Genomic DNA, 14,040 nt, shown 5'->3' with positions numbered 1-14,040 from the left:
GCTGTCATTTAACTCATTAACAGAAATTAGAAGATGGCCAATAAACCACAAATCTAGATCAAAAGGTTGAGTCTAATTATGCAGTGCTAATCTCAACCAGAAACACTGAAGGTTAGATTTCATCCAACCCCTAATCATTTAGCCTTTGAAGATAGCCAAGTGAAGAAATCCGTAATGTTTTTAGGTATATTAACAAGTCAAAATCATCATTAGCTTGCATTTGTAGGATCAAAATTAGATGAGCTTAAACTATACTAGTTGGCCGAATTTCGCTGCGCTCCAAGTAAAGTCAAATGGCAACTGAAGCATGAAATGCCATACATTTTGCAATAATAGTTTACTTATAGTGTTTCTACTGTGATCGGCAGACCACCACTCACCCTCTCCAGGTCCTGCCTGAGATGCATAAACATCCTCATGCGTGTCTGGATGCTGTCTTCCTTTGGCTGCATCAGGCCATTCTCTTCATCCTCCTTGGGAGGCAGCAATGGCTTGTTGAAATTACTCTTCCGTTTCAGTTTCCAGTATTTAAAAATGAAGTCCACAATGAGCCGTTGTAAGCCCAATTCAGTTGCCACGTCCTCTACTTTTACCAGCGTATAGAACTCCTCCTCCAGTTCCCGCAGTTTCTGGGCACGCAGGCTGGTTTTCTCGCTCTCCGTCTGCTTCTGATCCACAGGGTCCTTACAAGTCTGCTCAGGGTCGGGCAACAAGTCCAACTTATTCTTGCTGTGCTTCATGCAGTAGGACTTGAACTTGACCTCGTCGCCATCGTCCAGAATGGTCTTCATCTCCAGACTGTGCTCGAAGGCACAGGTGACGTGAAACGGAGTGATGCAGCTTTTCACGGAGCACTGTGGGAAAGGGACAAACCATGAAAATCTATTTGATGCTCATTTTCACACGTTAATTATTGCATATCATGGAGTCCATTTTAAATGCACAGAAACCGGATTTAAGGACAAAAGTAATTACAAGTATTTTTGATGTGGTTCGGCTCTGGTTTTGCAACATAGCAGAAAATAAATAACTATTCAATGAAAAATATGTGCTTCCTTTATGATGGCCTTAAGCTCTGAATTATGGGGAAAGCAGCACAAGTGACAACCCTATTGTGCTCTGTAATCTCTTCCAGACAAGATAAACATTAAGAGACTTCAGACATCATAATGAGAGAACAGCACAGGGTTCTGCAACCGTTAGCTCTCCAGATGTTTTGGACTACAATTTCCATCAGCCCTAGGCCAAGTTGAAGCCGCAGATGCAGACCGCTGAAACAGCAGGACACAAAATTAAAAGTCTCTCTAAGCTGACAAACGCTAGTGAGGCGGATAGGGTGGATCCAAAGAGAAATGTGAAGATCTGACAAGGGAACAGGTCTGAGACATGCAACAGGTAGCAAATATGCAGCAACTCTGGTGCAAAGCATATGAATGGCGAGAGCTCTGCTGCTTTGACCAGAATTAAAAGCACAAAACCTCCTACTGGTGGCTAAAGCCTCAGGCTAGCTGCATTAAACCTTTTAATTGGTACTATTTTTGCCAAAGGAAAAGTAAATGGGAAGGTATCACACATGGAATGTGCCCGGTGAGCAGCTGTGTGTCGATATGTGCTGAATGCACACATTCCCTGTAGAAAGGTGGACAGCCCCAAGTGAATACAATAAAATAATCTTATTATGGCCAGTGGTATTGAGGACATGCCCGTGAATTTAAAACTATCATTCATAAGCGGCAGGTGTGTTCAGCCGCTCATGCAGGGGGGCATGCTCAAACTACAAGAAAGGTTTGTCCCCCTACCGAGTTAGCACGCCATTCCAATCTCAAAAATAAGCTACAGAAAGCACATCTATACTACAGCACCATAAACAAGATCACGTTTTAATATTTAAAGTGAACACCTCCGTCACCCACTCGTCCCCACAAAGGTATACTCAAAAATCAGTCAATGCCCAGCTTGCAGCTCCAGCCAATCTCTTCACATATCGTGACCTTCATTTACTCTACACCTCTCAGAATCCTGGAAAGGTGATGAACTCGCAATCATGGGCATTCTTGTCCTAAATGGCTATGACATGATAAGGACAGACCGTTTCAACTAAATTGGTGGTGGATTACTTCATTTTTAGACAAAAATAAATGTAGACGGCCCCCATCTTCTCCACATCAGAAGTGCTAAAGATTGCAATTCAAGTATCACCTACAACAACCATTTGCACACACACACTCGCCACACCAAAATGAAGGATTATCAAATGAATATTAGAATAGTGTACACTAAGCCAAAAGTTCTCCTCCGACATCTTCCAGATTGCTAGACTTCCACATAACTGAGGTAACCACATTAACAAAACAAAGAAAAAAATCTTAATGCGACAGAATAACCTCAGGCCCTATCCTCTTCATTCCAACAACACAAGACAAGGGAACAATACTTAACCTTTTTATCACTGGGTCTTCAAAGTGGATAGGTGCAACAATTTGAAGTAGACTAGTCCGACCATTTTGTTTCCATTTCTCACTCTCGCTGCCTCACCCAGCCAGGAGAATCATGCCAAATCCACCGCGAACATGGGAACGTAATGATGAGGATGGAAGGTGCAATAGTAAGAGAATCTATGAGAGTTGCGCTTATGAATGACCTGGGGCTGAGGGGAAGAATACAGGTAACACTTGCATGACAGGAGCAGGCACCGGGAACATGGATGCAGGTGGATGGGGCAGGAGAGAAAATTGCAAAGAAGAATGAAAATTTACGAGCCACGGTAGGATTTGTGAGCAACACTGGTCTGAATGTGTCGAAGCTACTACACATTTTGCATGTCAGATGAACTCCGTTTACATACTGCTGTAGAGGAACTCCACAAGCAAAGGAGAAATCACACTAAGACTATATTGCAGTTATCCAGCTGCACATCTGTAAGCCACAGGGCGAAACACTGACTTGGCCAAAACAACAGTGAAGAGTGACAGAGGACAGGGTTGCAGCCAATCACCAAAATGCCAAAAACATTTGTTAGGGAAGATCTTCCTTTGCATCGTTTCCCCCCACTGACTTGAATAGAGCCCACAGCATATCTGTTATTCGATTAGGGCTCCCACTGATGGGGAGCGAGGCCTCTTTAGCTCAATTGAACTGCAAAGCACATTTTGGTTGGCATGCACTATCATGTCCCCAGCGCAGTAAGAGCTTCTCGCATTCCCCCACCCTCCTTTATTTTTGCATTGCAGATCAAACCACCTTAGGTGTACTGCAGCAGGGGTTTTTCGTGTCCAATTTTCTTTTAAGTAACATTCCCATTACTTGTCTAATGTGTGAACAGACTGCTGACAGTGAAACTATTTTTACTCTTTTTGGTGTGCTACTGCGCACGTTTATTTTTCAATGCAACAATGCCTTTTTGAGTGCCATGTTCTCAAAACGGCTGCACTGCCTGGTCCTATGTCCATCTCTTTGTGTCGTTTTCCTTTTTGGCAGTGTTTGACCTTCCAGGTGCAAAACGACCATGCACAGTCGTGCAATTCACGAGTCCTGCACAGGACTCCTGGTCAGTGCTTTGTGTGACTGAACTGGCCCAAACTGGAGTATGGGACGGTCTGTTCCCAGTCTACATCCCAAACAGTGTGCCTGATAGCTATGCAGAATGTGGTGTAGTTGGCTGGGCATGCTATAACCGCCTGTACCTGTTAGATCTTTCAAGTACCTACCAATGGAGGTCTGGGGTCTCTCCAACCTCAATTTGGAATAAAAGGATCGGGTCTGCGGCCATTCAAGGGAGTGGGCCACAGAATCCAAGCATTAAACTACAAAGGACTGCTAGAGAACCACCAGGGCTGTTGATGCAACCAACATGGACTGAAGCCCACCATTGCTTTGCAAAGCTCTACATTCAACTTCACTGTTGAGGCCTTAACCGAATGCCCTCATCCCTAGGCCAGGTGTGACCAACCAGTTTGAATCCCTGCTTTGCATTCTTTGCTTCCCGGAAGCTGAAAAGGTTGACCAGTCTGCAATTGGCCTGCATCTGCCTAGGAACGCGCATTCTCCTGCCACCCATCTCCACAAGGAAGGGCCTTCCTGGGTACCGAAGCGCATCTGCACTGCTCTTCCAGAGGGATTGCCGACCCACGTATACTCCAATGAGGTGCTGCTGAGGGGTCCCTGTCCCCTCTTGTGCCGGGGAATCATAAATTAAGCCATCTTCCTCGACTGCTGGAGTCTCAACAAATGCCCAACCTAACTATTTTTTCTCCAGAAGAAGCTACCTTGCCAGCCCAACGGCAGCAGAGCCTGATTTAGGAGTCCTTTGAACAAGTTCTTTCAACTGTCATTTAGGACAAAAGGACTGGTAGTTTACATTATCCTTACCAAGAACACAAACTCTGAACACTTTACTACTCGAGTTCTGCTCTACCCTACAACTTGACTTTCAAACGGTTTTCAACCATTTTTGTGAGCTTGTTGTGTCCAATGGTCGAGCCATAGGAGCGTGTTCAAATTTCACTATCTTCCTGTTTGAGTAGAGTTACTCACCTGTAGCAAACGTGGGCAGCTGGACATCTAGATACCCATTTACGTGCAGAGTGCGCTTTAAAACATATGAGGTTTGTGATTTAAAGCATAACCCCTTCTTTCCCCACTATAGGAACTAGTGTAAAGGCTCAGGTAACTTAATACCTAATGTGGTGTGTAACTCCTTTTGGAATGACCAAACTATGAATGTATGTATGTTTATAGTGCCTTGATTGCGTTAGTAGTGCGTTTAAACTTTGTAACCCATTGATAGAGTATTTTTATACTTACATTTGTGGACCGGTTAACGACCAGTTTTTGCAACTGTCAGCTGTACGTCACACTAAACCAACGTCCTCCTGTGTCTAAACCCGGCGGCTCTGCCATACTCCCATTGAGAGTTTGGGTAGACTTAAGTATAAACTATGTTGGACCACTTACTTGGCTTTTCAAATCCCCCAACCAGAGGAGGTCCCAAAAAAAACCTTTAACCCCACTTCATTTGACAAGGGCGGCACAGGGATCACATGTCTGTATTCTCGGTTATTAGAATTTATACCACACACGGATGCCATCTGTATGGCCTCATGTGTCCTGGAATCTCATTTACAGGCATCTACCTGAATAGCTGTATGTTCAGTATCAGTTTATTGCTAAATTAATCGGTTAAAAGAAAAAAATGGTATAAACATTCTTAGAAAGTTACATATTGTAGTAAGTTTAGTTTGTCAGATACCCTTGGAATCTCAAATTATACTTTCTGATCATAAATCTTTTTCACTACACCCTTGTATAAGAGAATAACACTTTAACGGCAAATAAAGTTAAAGTTTTCCTTTCTAGCTGTTCGTCTCATTGATTTTCAAGCACCCTTTCAAATGATACACAAATTAGCCTTTTCAGTTAGTATTCTGCTTATTTTTCATACACTGTAATGCACGTAATAGTTTGAGCACCATGCACTACCTAAATAAATAATTTCTAAACGTTATAGATCAAAAACCGTCGACTTTGACTAACACACTTAAACTTGAAGAATCATCCCAAGCCTTACTCAGTTAATCACAAAGAAACGTGGGTAATGCCAGGAGTGCAGTCTGTCCATACTACAGCATTGGTGTCATGCACTGTCGATTACAAATGGTCTGGTTTAAGGTCCACACCTAGTCCTGGGAAGATTGACTACACGACCCCTTAATTTGTTGGTCTCTTTTGCTTTAACAGCACCCCTGCCTATAATTAGCAGTCTAATCAGCGTATATATCTTTGTGCCACCAGGTTTAACATCCAAACAAGATGTGTGACAGGGATTTCTGCCACTAGCACCAAATCACAGTTGGCTTACTTTAAATATCTTTGCTCATGAATCTAGATATGACATTATGGCGACTTGACCCAACATTTAAGGGCAGAATTTATTTTCAGGACACTTCTTTTGTAGGTAACAATTCAATATCTGAATATATTCCCCCCCCCGCCCTTTCAATATAACAATACAGGAAGGGAATTAGGTTTTGCTATTTACAACGCTCTCTTCCTAAATACTCTCCTTGTAGAGCCCTCTGATCGACCTCCTCCAACTGTCTGCGCATGGGCCGCTTCTCCAAACAAAGATTTGGGGTTAGATCTTTATCCTCTGCAGATGCCTCCCTCTGGAACAACCTACCTGCCTCTCTCCGTCTTGGGCTGGACCTCCTCAAGTTCCGGAAACTCCTCAAGACCTTCATCTTTCGCTCTCGCTCTCCCTCTCCCTTGCTAACCTCCTTTCTCTTCTCTCCTGCTTCTCTCTTCCTTTATTCTCCACTACTCTGCTCAGTTTCGCTGACTGGTTGCCTGGTGTAACTCCAGAGCCTCACAGGTCTCGGGCTCCCCCACCAGTCCTACACTTGCCTCCGGGCCTCTGCACTCTGCCTGGAACTACCGCACTTGAAATATGTTCCATAAAAAGGGCTACCTCTCTGCACTTAACCCAGGCCCCAGATGGACTGGGCGCACTTGTTCCCCCTCCCTCGAACTTCCTGTCTGCGCACATGAAAAATCTTGAATGCAATAGGCCTAGCAAGATAGTTTGTCCTGTCCTCCCTTTGTAACCCCCCCCCTTAGATTGGTTGAGTCTGAAACACTTGTGCCTAGGCGTATTAGAGATGACCAATCATCAATCAATCTCAGGTCTAGTATGGTAGTTTGTTGTTCTGTATATTCTTTTCGTCCTCCTCCACCCCCAGCCCCCTCCTTCTCTCCCCACTCTTGTTATGCACTTGGACTATCTGACAAGTCGTTAGGCCTAGCACAGCAGTTTGATTGTATGCCGCACTCCCCCACTCACTTCTCTCCTTCCCTCCTGTCATGCACTTGCAGTAGTAGAAATGCCTCAGGCCTAGTATGCTAGTTATTTTTGTTAGATCATTCGGAAACTTCAAGGCCTAAAAATGACCACTGTATTTTTTTGTTCCCTTCCCGCCTTGAAGCGTGTTGTAAAGCGCTTATTCACAAGTGAAGTGCTTCAAGTAAACAATTACAACCAATGACCCAAAGCCACACTGGTTGCCTTCATTAGGCCACATGCCCTATAGGTCAATGGTAATTCTAGAAGGCAGAAAGCTCAAACATTACCCACAGAAAGATTAATGTTCCATTTAACTTGAGGGCCTTCTACAGAAACAAAGCGGGTTGGTGCTCTACTTAACTTTGCTGGTGTTTGTATCCTCCACGGCTGTGCCCATTTTGCCAACACGCAGGTTCATTCAAAAGGACACTGGGGCTTAGGGGAACAATTCCTAAGGAGCTACACTTGGGGGGCATTCAGAATCTTACAACCTCACTTCAAGAATTGGTCTCCCTCAGGAGCTGAATGCAAGATCTTCAAGGAGGGTAGATATTGTCCCAAGAGCCAAGTTTACCATATGCCACAGATTGGTAATCAAGAACCTATTGCAAGATTGCTGTTGACTCAATGGTAGGGAAATCGGGAAAGGCCAAAAGGATGTTCCCCTGCTAAGTGAGTAAGAAGGCATCTCATGAAAGATTCTAAGATGGTGACGAGAGCGAAGCCGAGCTCAAAAATAAAACCCAGAAATGGGAGTGGCCTTAGGCATTCAAGATCAAGCCACACACCTTGAGTTTCAGCTTCCAATTCTTAAAGACTTAATGAGAGGGTTTTGAGCATCTCTAGCTCTACTCCACAAGGGAGATCTTGTCTAAGGACCGGTGATAAAACATCTATCGCCAGCAAGCACAGCTGGCTGTACTTTGTAAAGAATACTTGTGTTCCCGGTATAGTCCAGCATCGCCATCTTCAGGAGAACTTTCCCAAATTAAGAAAATCGGGATTTCTAGGATGTTCCCCAGACATTCCTTCTTCAACACTGACATGGGAGAAAAAATTGCCCTCTTTAGAAGTAAGCACGAGCGGTAAGACATATTTAAGCTCGCCTACTAATCCTCCGGTTTTAACCAACCCCATATGCTAAGCTAGCCACTCACATACAGCTTTTTATACACACAACCCCTGACATCAAACCATTGAACTTTGCACCTTTACAATCCAACTCATGACAGCCTCCCAACCAATGTACCCATGCACCGCAATAGTACAAGGTGGTCGCTGTGGACACAAAACCACCGACTATTCCAACCACAAAAAGTAGAAAGCTCACATGGATGCATAGCTCAGGGTACTTCCAGTCTTCACGCAACACAAAACACTACAAACTTGCATTCTCCCCTTTCCTCCCAACTAACCCATTCCCCCCACCCACTTCTTCATATCCCCCAGAGTGCCTGGAAATCATGCAAGTGGCAGCAGTGCATAGTTCAAATCCCATTAACATAATACATTTGCACCAACTGAGGCTTAATATGCGGCTGTACATTTCACCACAGTAGAAATGTTATGTTCTGCTACGTGACTAGGCATGCTTTGCTGCCATTTTGATGGTCCCTTAGTACTCCGGTGGATCAGAAATAAAGGTATGTGTTCCATTAGAGGGGAGAATACCCCTTCACCACTTCTAGCGTGTGCAACGATGATCACAGGAGCAGTCGCAAAAGTAGCACTTGAGGTATTAAGCAAAGAGCATGTTTAAGGACCAGGTTCAATTAACCAAAAAGCACTGTAAATAGAACTCTGGGGGAGGGGACAAGGGTCAAGTAACGGAGGGGAGAACATCAGCAAACGACAATGGGGGAGGGGACAAGGGTCAAGTAACAGAGTGGAGAACATCAGCAAACGACAATAAATTACCTCATGATATGTGGGTAACAGGGATTTGAAGAAGGATCTCCTGAATCACCCAAAATTAGGGTCTTGTACATCCAAAGAATACTTAGAAGTGCAGAACACTGAACCAAAAGCGGGGATCCAACCCCCAACTTTGGATGATTGAAGTCCTTGGGTATGTAATCATAAGCGAATCCAAGCAGTACTGGATATGGGAAGGGGAGTTAGGCGGGGGGGGAATGGTATACTATGGACTAAAAGAAGATGAAGATTGAACCAGTGTAAGACGTTAACACAGTGGCTGAAAAGAACAACGAAAAGGTAAAGACTGCACCAGAGAAGCAGAGCCATCAATGAGAAATCTGAACTACCCATGCACTTCACCCTAATTCTCTTCTCTCAGATGCACAGGGGAACTGGACTGGCTTTCCGACATCTGGAAGTTATGTGCATTCTCAACTGGAGCAGGAATGCCTCGTTTTTCCAGGGGGCCAAAAAAATACTTTGCAAAAGAGTGCTCCAACATCAGCACCCATAAAGTTCAGAGATTGAAGAGCTCCTTATGGGAAGGATGCACACTTGCTGCTTCCTGCCTGCTCCCTATCAGAAAGGTTCTATACTAAGCAGCTGCCTGGCTGTTAGGAAAGACTTTTCTCTTTTGGTAACTTTCCCTCCATAGTTTCTATGGACCCCTAATGTTTTGCTTTGTTTTTTTAACGTGTTCTAGATTTTTCAAGGGAAGTGGAATCTTCAGCTTCTCTTCCCTTCTGTTCATTTATTATGAGGAAACTGATCAGTCCTTCAGACTAATCAATACTGGGAAACTAGGTTTCCCTTTTTATCTTTTACATTTGTGTAACCGTTTAACATTGCAGACAGCATCTTACAATGCAGTGCAATGGGATACTTTGTATCACTCCAGCTTTTTTACACTTGGGATTTTTGGTTACTTTTATGTGCCTAATGACAAGCTCGTGGCAGCATATATATTTTAACAATGTATGCAATATTGCTAGTGTGCACATTCGTGTTTACCACATATGGCTATTAAACGTGGCTAGTGTCCTAAAATGAAAAAATATGGGGAAGAGGGGCACTACTAGTATTCCACAGATGGACTTAACATTGTAACATTACCAAATGGTAATAAGTGTCATACTTAGCAACATAAGTACAATTTCTGGTGCAGCAGGGTATAGTCTAGAGGCCCCCAGAGACTAAGAAATAGACATGCAATCAAACCAAGCCTGTTGTTGCCAACAGGTAACCCTGTATGCACTCTGAAGAGACCAAAGTGCTATTAAGGTTTATCGGTGCAGGTGGGTGGGGCCCAGAACGTGAGCTTCACTCAACACACCGTAAGATTTATGCCCGTAACAGAGAACAGTAATATAGTTGAATTAATTCTCTTGGGTCAAAGTTCAAAATGTAATGTGGTCTCGGTGAGAAACACACCATCAGTCAACATTACAAAATAAAATAAAGATATCATTAAGAGAACATAATTTGCAGCAATAGCTCATATTCTCAGCAAAGGTTTGTACAAATCAATCAATTCATCTCAATATACAACAACCTCAACAGTATTGTGTTGGTAAAGTCAGCCTGCATGTAACAAATCATACATACTGTACTTCAATATTATTATTATTAACGCAAGTCAAATTTACAAAAGACAAATTAACCTAAGGCAAATTAACCAAAAAGCTCCAATGAAAAAGAACAATTGCCAGTGCGTTTCGGATTATTTTCCTTTTTAGATTAAACAAACTCTGCGTCCACCTAGAAAAGCAACAGGTACACTAGCTTAGTGTGTTAGGGGGCTATATACATACAACATGCTTAGTACCGAGTACTAAAGTACACTGACCTTCAATCTCTTACTGTGTTGTTCAGTGAGGTATCCACCCCGTACCAGGAGGACACGGTGTAAGTAATCACAGTTTGTTCTAAATGTGTCATTTCTGTTACAAATGACATACACATTATAGCTTCTATACAATGATATAAACATTATACGTTATGGCGTAATCCCAATAAGGTCAAAGCTCTGGCATTTAGACTGGCTTCATACGATACAACAAAGAAGCCTCCACAAGTGTATGAAGCTGGTACCGCCGGAAGCGAAAGCGTACAATACCTTGGCAAAATATGTGACTAAATTCCCGGACAGATCCTCACGGGATCTCTTTTTAAGATTTAGATTGAACCAACTTGACACAAAAGAAATTCTAGAATTAAGGAAAATAAACTTTGCGAGTGATACTGTTTGTAGGCTCTGTCGAATTTCAGAGGAAAATCTAAAACATTTAGTGCTCTACTGTCCAGCCCTACGAGACCCGAGAACAACTCTGTTGAGATATGAAATCGGGAAAAAATCCACTTGGTGTGGCCAGCAATGGTGGGCCGCCATTTTTGAGGGCACAAACAACAAACAAACTTTTGCCTTGATAAATTTCCTGAAAAAGATACTAGGAACATCACAGGCTCAGAATTCTGTCTCCGGATCCCACACTGCAAGTGTTACAGACAGTGCTAACTGAGCTTGGGGCTTAACCATCTACAGCTCCAACAGCGCTACAATAGAACCAAGATTAGCAGATTACATGATAATCCAAATAACCAAAAGAATGTCTATACATAAAATATGCTTTGTAGAAGTGCGAACAGAACTCAAATAATAGAACATGTCTTCTCGTGCTGTAATATTGGATTTTCTTATTCAGTGTTTTCTTTTCTTTTTATAAGTTTGTAATAAACTGTATAAAAAAATTAAAAATTAAACATTATAGCTTTGCTAAAACCCACTAGATGCCAGGGAGATGCCTGCCCTGCATCGGTAATTAAAGAAGCTGCCAGTAACCCAGCCCCCTTCATCACGACCCTAATAAACTCCTCTTTCACAACCTGCACTGTCCCCAACAACCTTAAGGACACCTGGGTTTTACCACTCCTAAAAAAAACCTCCTTGGATCCCAAACATACCTGCAAACTATAGGCCGATCACAACAGTTCCCTTCTTCCTAAAGATTATTGACAAAGCAGCCTATACAATCGTATCTTGAGCTTAACCTACTAGGGCTCCGCCAGTCTGACTTTAGACCTCAACATGGCACAGAAACAGCCTTGATTGATCTAAAGAACCAAATTGATGCACTCAAGGACAATGGGAAACTATCCCTCCTCCCTCCTCCCTCCTCCATCCTCCTCCTAGACTTGTCGGCTGCTTTTGACTTGGTGGACCATAAAGTCCTTTGCAATCACCTTACCACATCAGCCCACTTCTCACCTGAAGCCACAGACTGGATTTACTCCTGCCTGAACAACAGGTCCATGCCGGTGTTCTCACCTTCGGCAGACGTCACACCTATAACGTGGAGTACCGCAAGGCTCTTGTGTATCGCCCACCATGTATAACATCTTCACTGAGCCCTTGTTTGATGATTGGGACCATCTGGGTGTCACCTACACCAATTATGCAGATGACACCTAGATCCTCATACCATTGACCGGTGACTACGTCACATACTTGGCCTTAGTGAACAAAATCTAGCTCATTATTCAGGTTAGGATGGCCACTCACGGACTATGCTTGAATGATGAGCAGAATGAGCTACTGATCCCGGGAGCTTCTGCTAGTCTCAACAAACTTAGCAATCACAACCTCTCTTAACATTGACGGTATCAACATCAAAGTGGCAAAGAAGGTAAAAACTTTGGGTTTCTACCTAGAGTCTGCTCTAAATCTGGGCAAGCAAGTTAACGCCATAGCCTCAGCAACTACGTATACTTGTAAACTGATCCGCCCCTGTAAACCCTTTCTATCTACAGACAGTTGCATTACATTAGCGAGAGCCTTGATTTTATCGAAACTGGACTACTGTAATGCACTCTACCTAGATGCCAACCAATACGTCGGCAAACTCCAAATCCTACAGAATAACACACTTAGAACTGCGTTAAATATTCCTAGGAGACAGCATATAACAGACTAGACGAAACAACTGGCCCTCAATTAAGAACAGAATACATCGCAAAACTGTATCTCTCAACTATAAAATACTTAAATAATTCAGCACCTCAATACTTAATGTCAAAATTCATCAAAAACCCCATGAGAACAGCAAGTTCCTTCTGCCTCCAAGTCCAGAGATACAAACGAAAAAAAAGCTGGGGGTAGTAGCTTCCCAGTTATGGCCGCAATGCTATGGAATTCACGCCCTAAAACTCTAGGAACTGACCAATCTTCCTTTAGCTTCCGAAAAAACACCAAGAACTGGCTCTCGGACAAGGATTCTTAAACCTTCCTCAGACTGCCCCTGTCGGCATCCATGTAAATTGACTATTGTATATATCCTTTGGATAATATTTGTGAAATACTTTTTTATGCAAATAATGTAATCATTGCACTATGTATGTAATTATTGCAGTATGTATGTAATTATTGCAGTATGTATGTATGTATGTATGTATCTCTTATGCAACCCGTACTCAACTGTAAAATGCGCCCAGATACCTTTGGGCTGACTAAGCTGTTACTTGGTACACTTTGATCCACCACTGAGGAAAAAAAAAAGAGCAGTGGGTCACTTGTGGGCACTAAGCTGATGTCAGTAGATCAAAGGGGACAGAAAGATGCCTCCCAGGGTGTGCCGCAATCACGGACCAGAATGTTGCATTAATTGAGCGGGGCGCCAAATCTTCGTTCTCCTGCATGAGTACATAGGGAAGTGGAGAGACAACCCACCCCATGAATCCATTACCTGCATGCTCAATTCATTAACGGGGGCTGTCTACCAGTCCTTACCCAATCCTTCTGTGTGCAATTCCAGAGCCGACCGTCTGAGACGCGCGGCCCGAATTCGATGTGTTTATGCGGTTGCCATGACACCCGAGCGTGTGCACCCCGGTGTCCATGCCCAGCATCGGCCATATTGGTGTGGGACCTGTCCTTTTGCAAAGAGCTGCAATTACTAATCCGAGTGAATTCTATGTGGGTCAACCTAGATAGTATATAGAGTATCACGGGTCAAATGCCACCCTCCTAAAGCAGATCTGTGGCATTAAGAATTGTAAGGCGTGCAGTCCGTAATCTATGTTTATGTGTGGTTGCCATGACACTGGGTGCGCCGGTTTTCAGGCCCCTTAATCAACCATGTTGGTAAGTAATCGATCTGTACATTTGCAAAGAAATGCAAATACTATTCATAATAAACACTTAAGTGAATCTTGTCAATATGTTGAGTGAATCAAGGGCTCAAATGCCACCACCCTAATGTGGATCGGTGATCTCAAATCAAAGTACGTGA

General features: G+C 43.3%; 1 protein-coding gene across 2 annotated transcripts in view; it reads right to left on the bottom strand.

The window, feature by feature from the left end:
- JADE3 (jade family PHD finger 3) overlaps positions 1-14,040 on the bottom strand; it is a 566,198-nt gene that overhangs the window by 29,225 nt on the left and 522,933 nt on the right. For both annotated transcript variants that reach the window (XM_069636617.1, XM_069636618.1), the window contains exon 9: positions 381-854. In XM_069636617.1, coding sequence (XP_069492718.1) covers positions 381-854 — 474 coding nt within the window. The remainder of the gene's footprint in view (positions 1-380; positions 855-14,040) is intronic.

This window comes from Ambystoma mexicanum, chromosome 7p, assembly GCF_040938575.1.
Source record: "Ambystoma mexicanum isolate Mex_15411 chromosome 7p, UKY_AmexF1_1, whole genome shotgun sequence".
Lineage (NCBI taxonomy): Eukaryota > Metazoa > Chordata > Amphibia > Caudata > Ambystomatidae > Ambystoma > Ambystoma mexicanum.
This window is presented reverse-complemented; position numbering and strand designations above follow the sequence as displayed.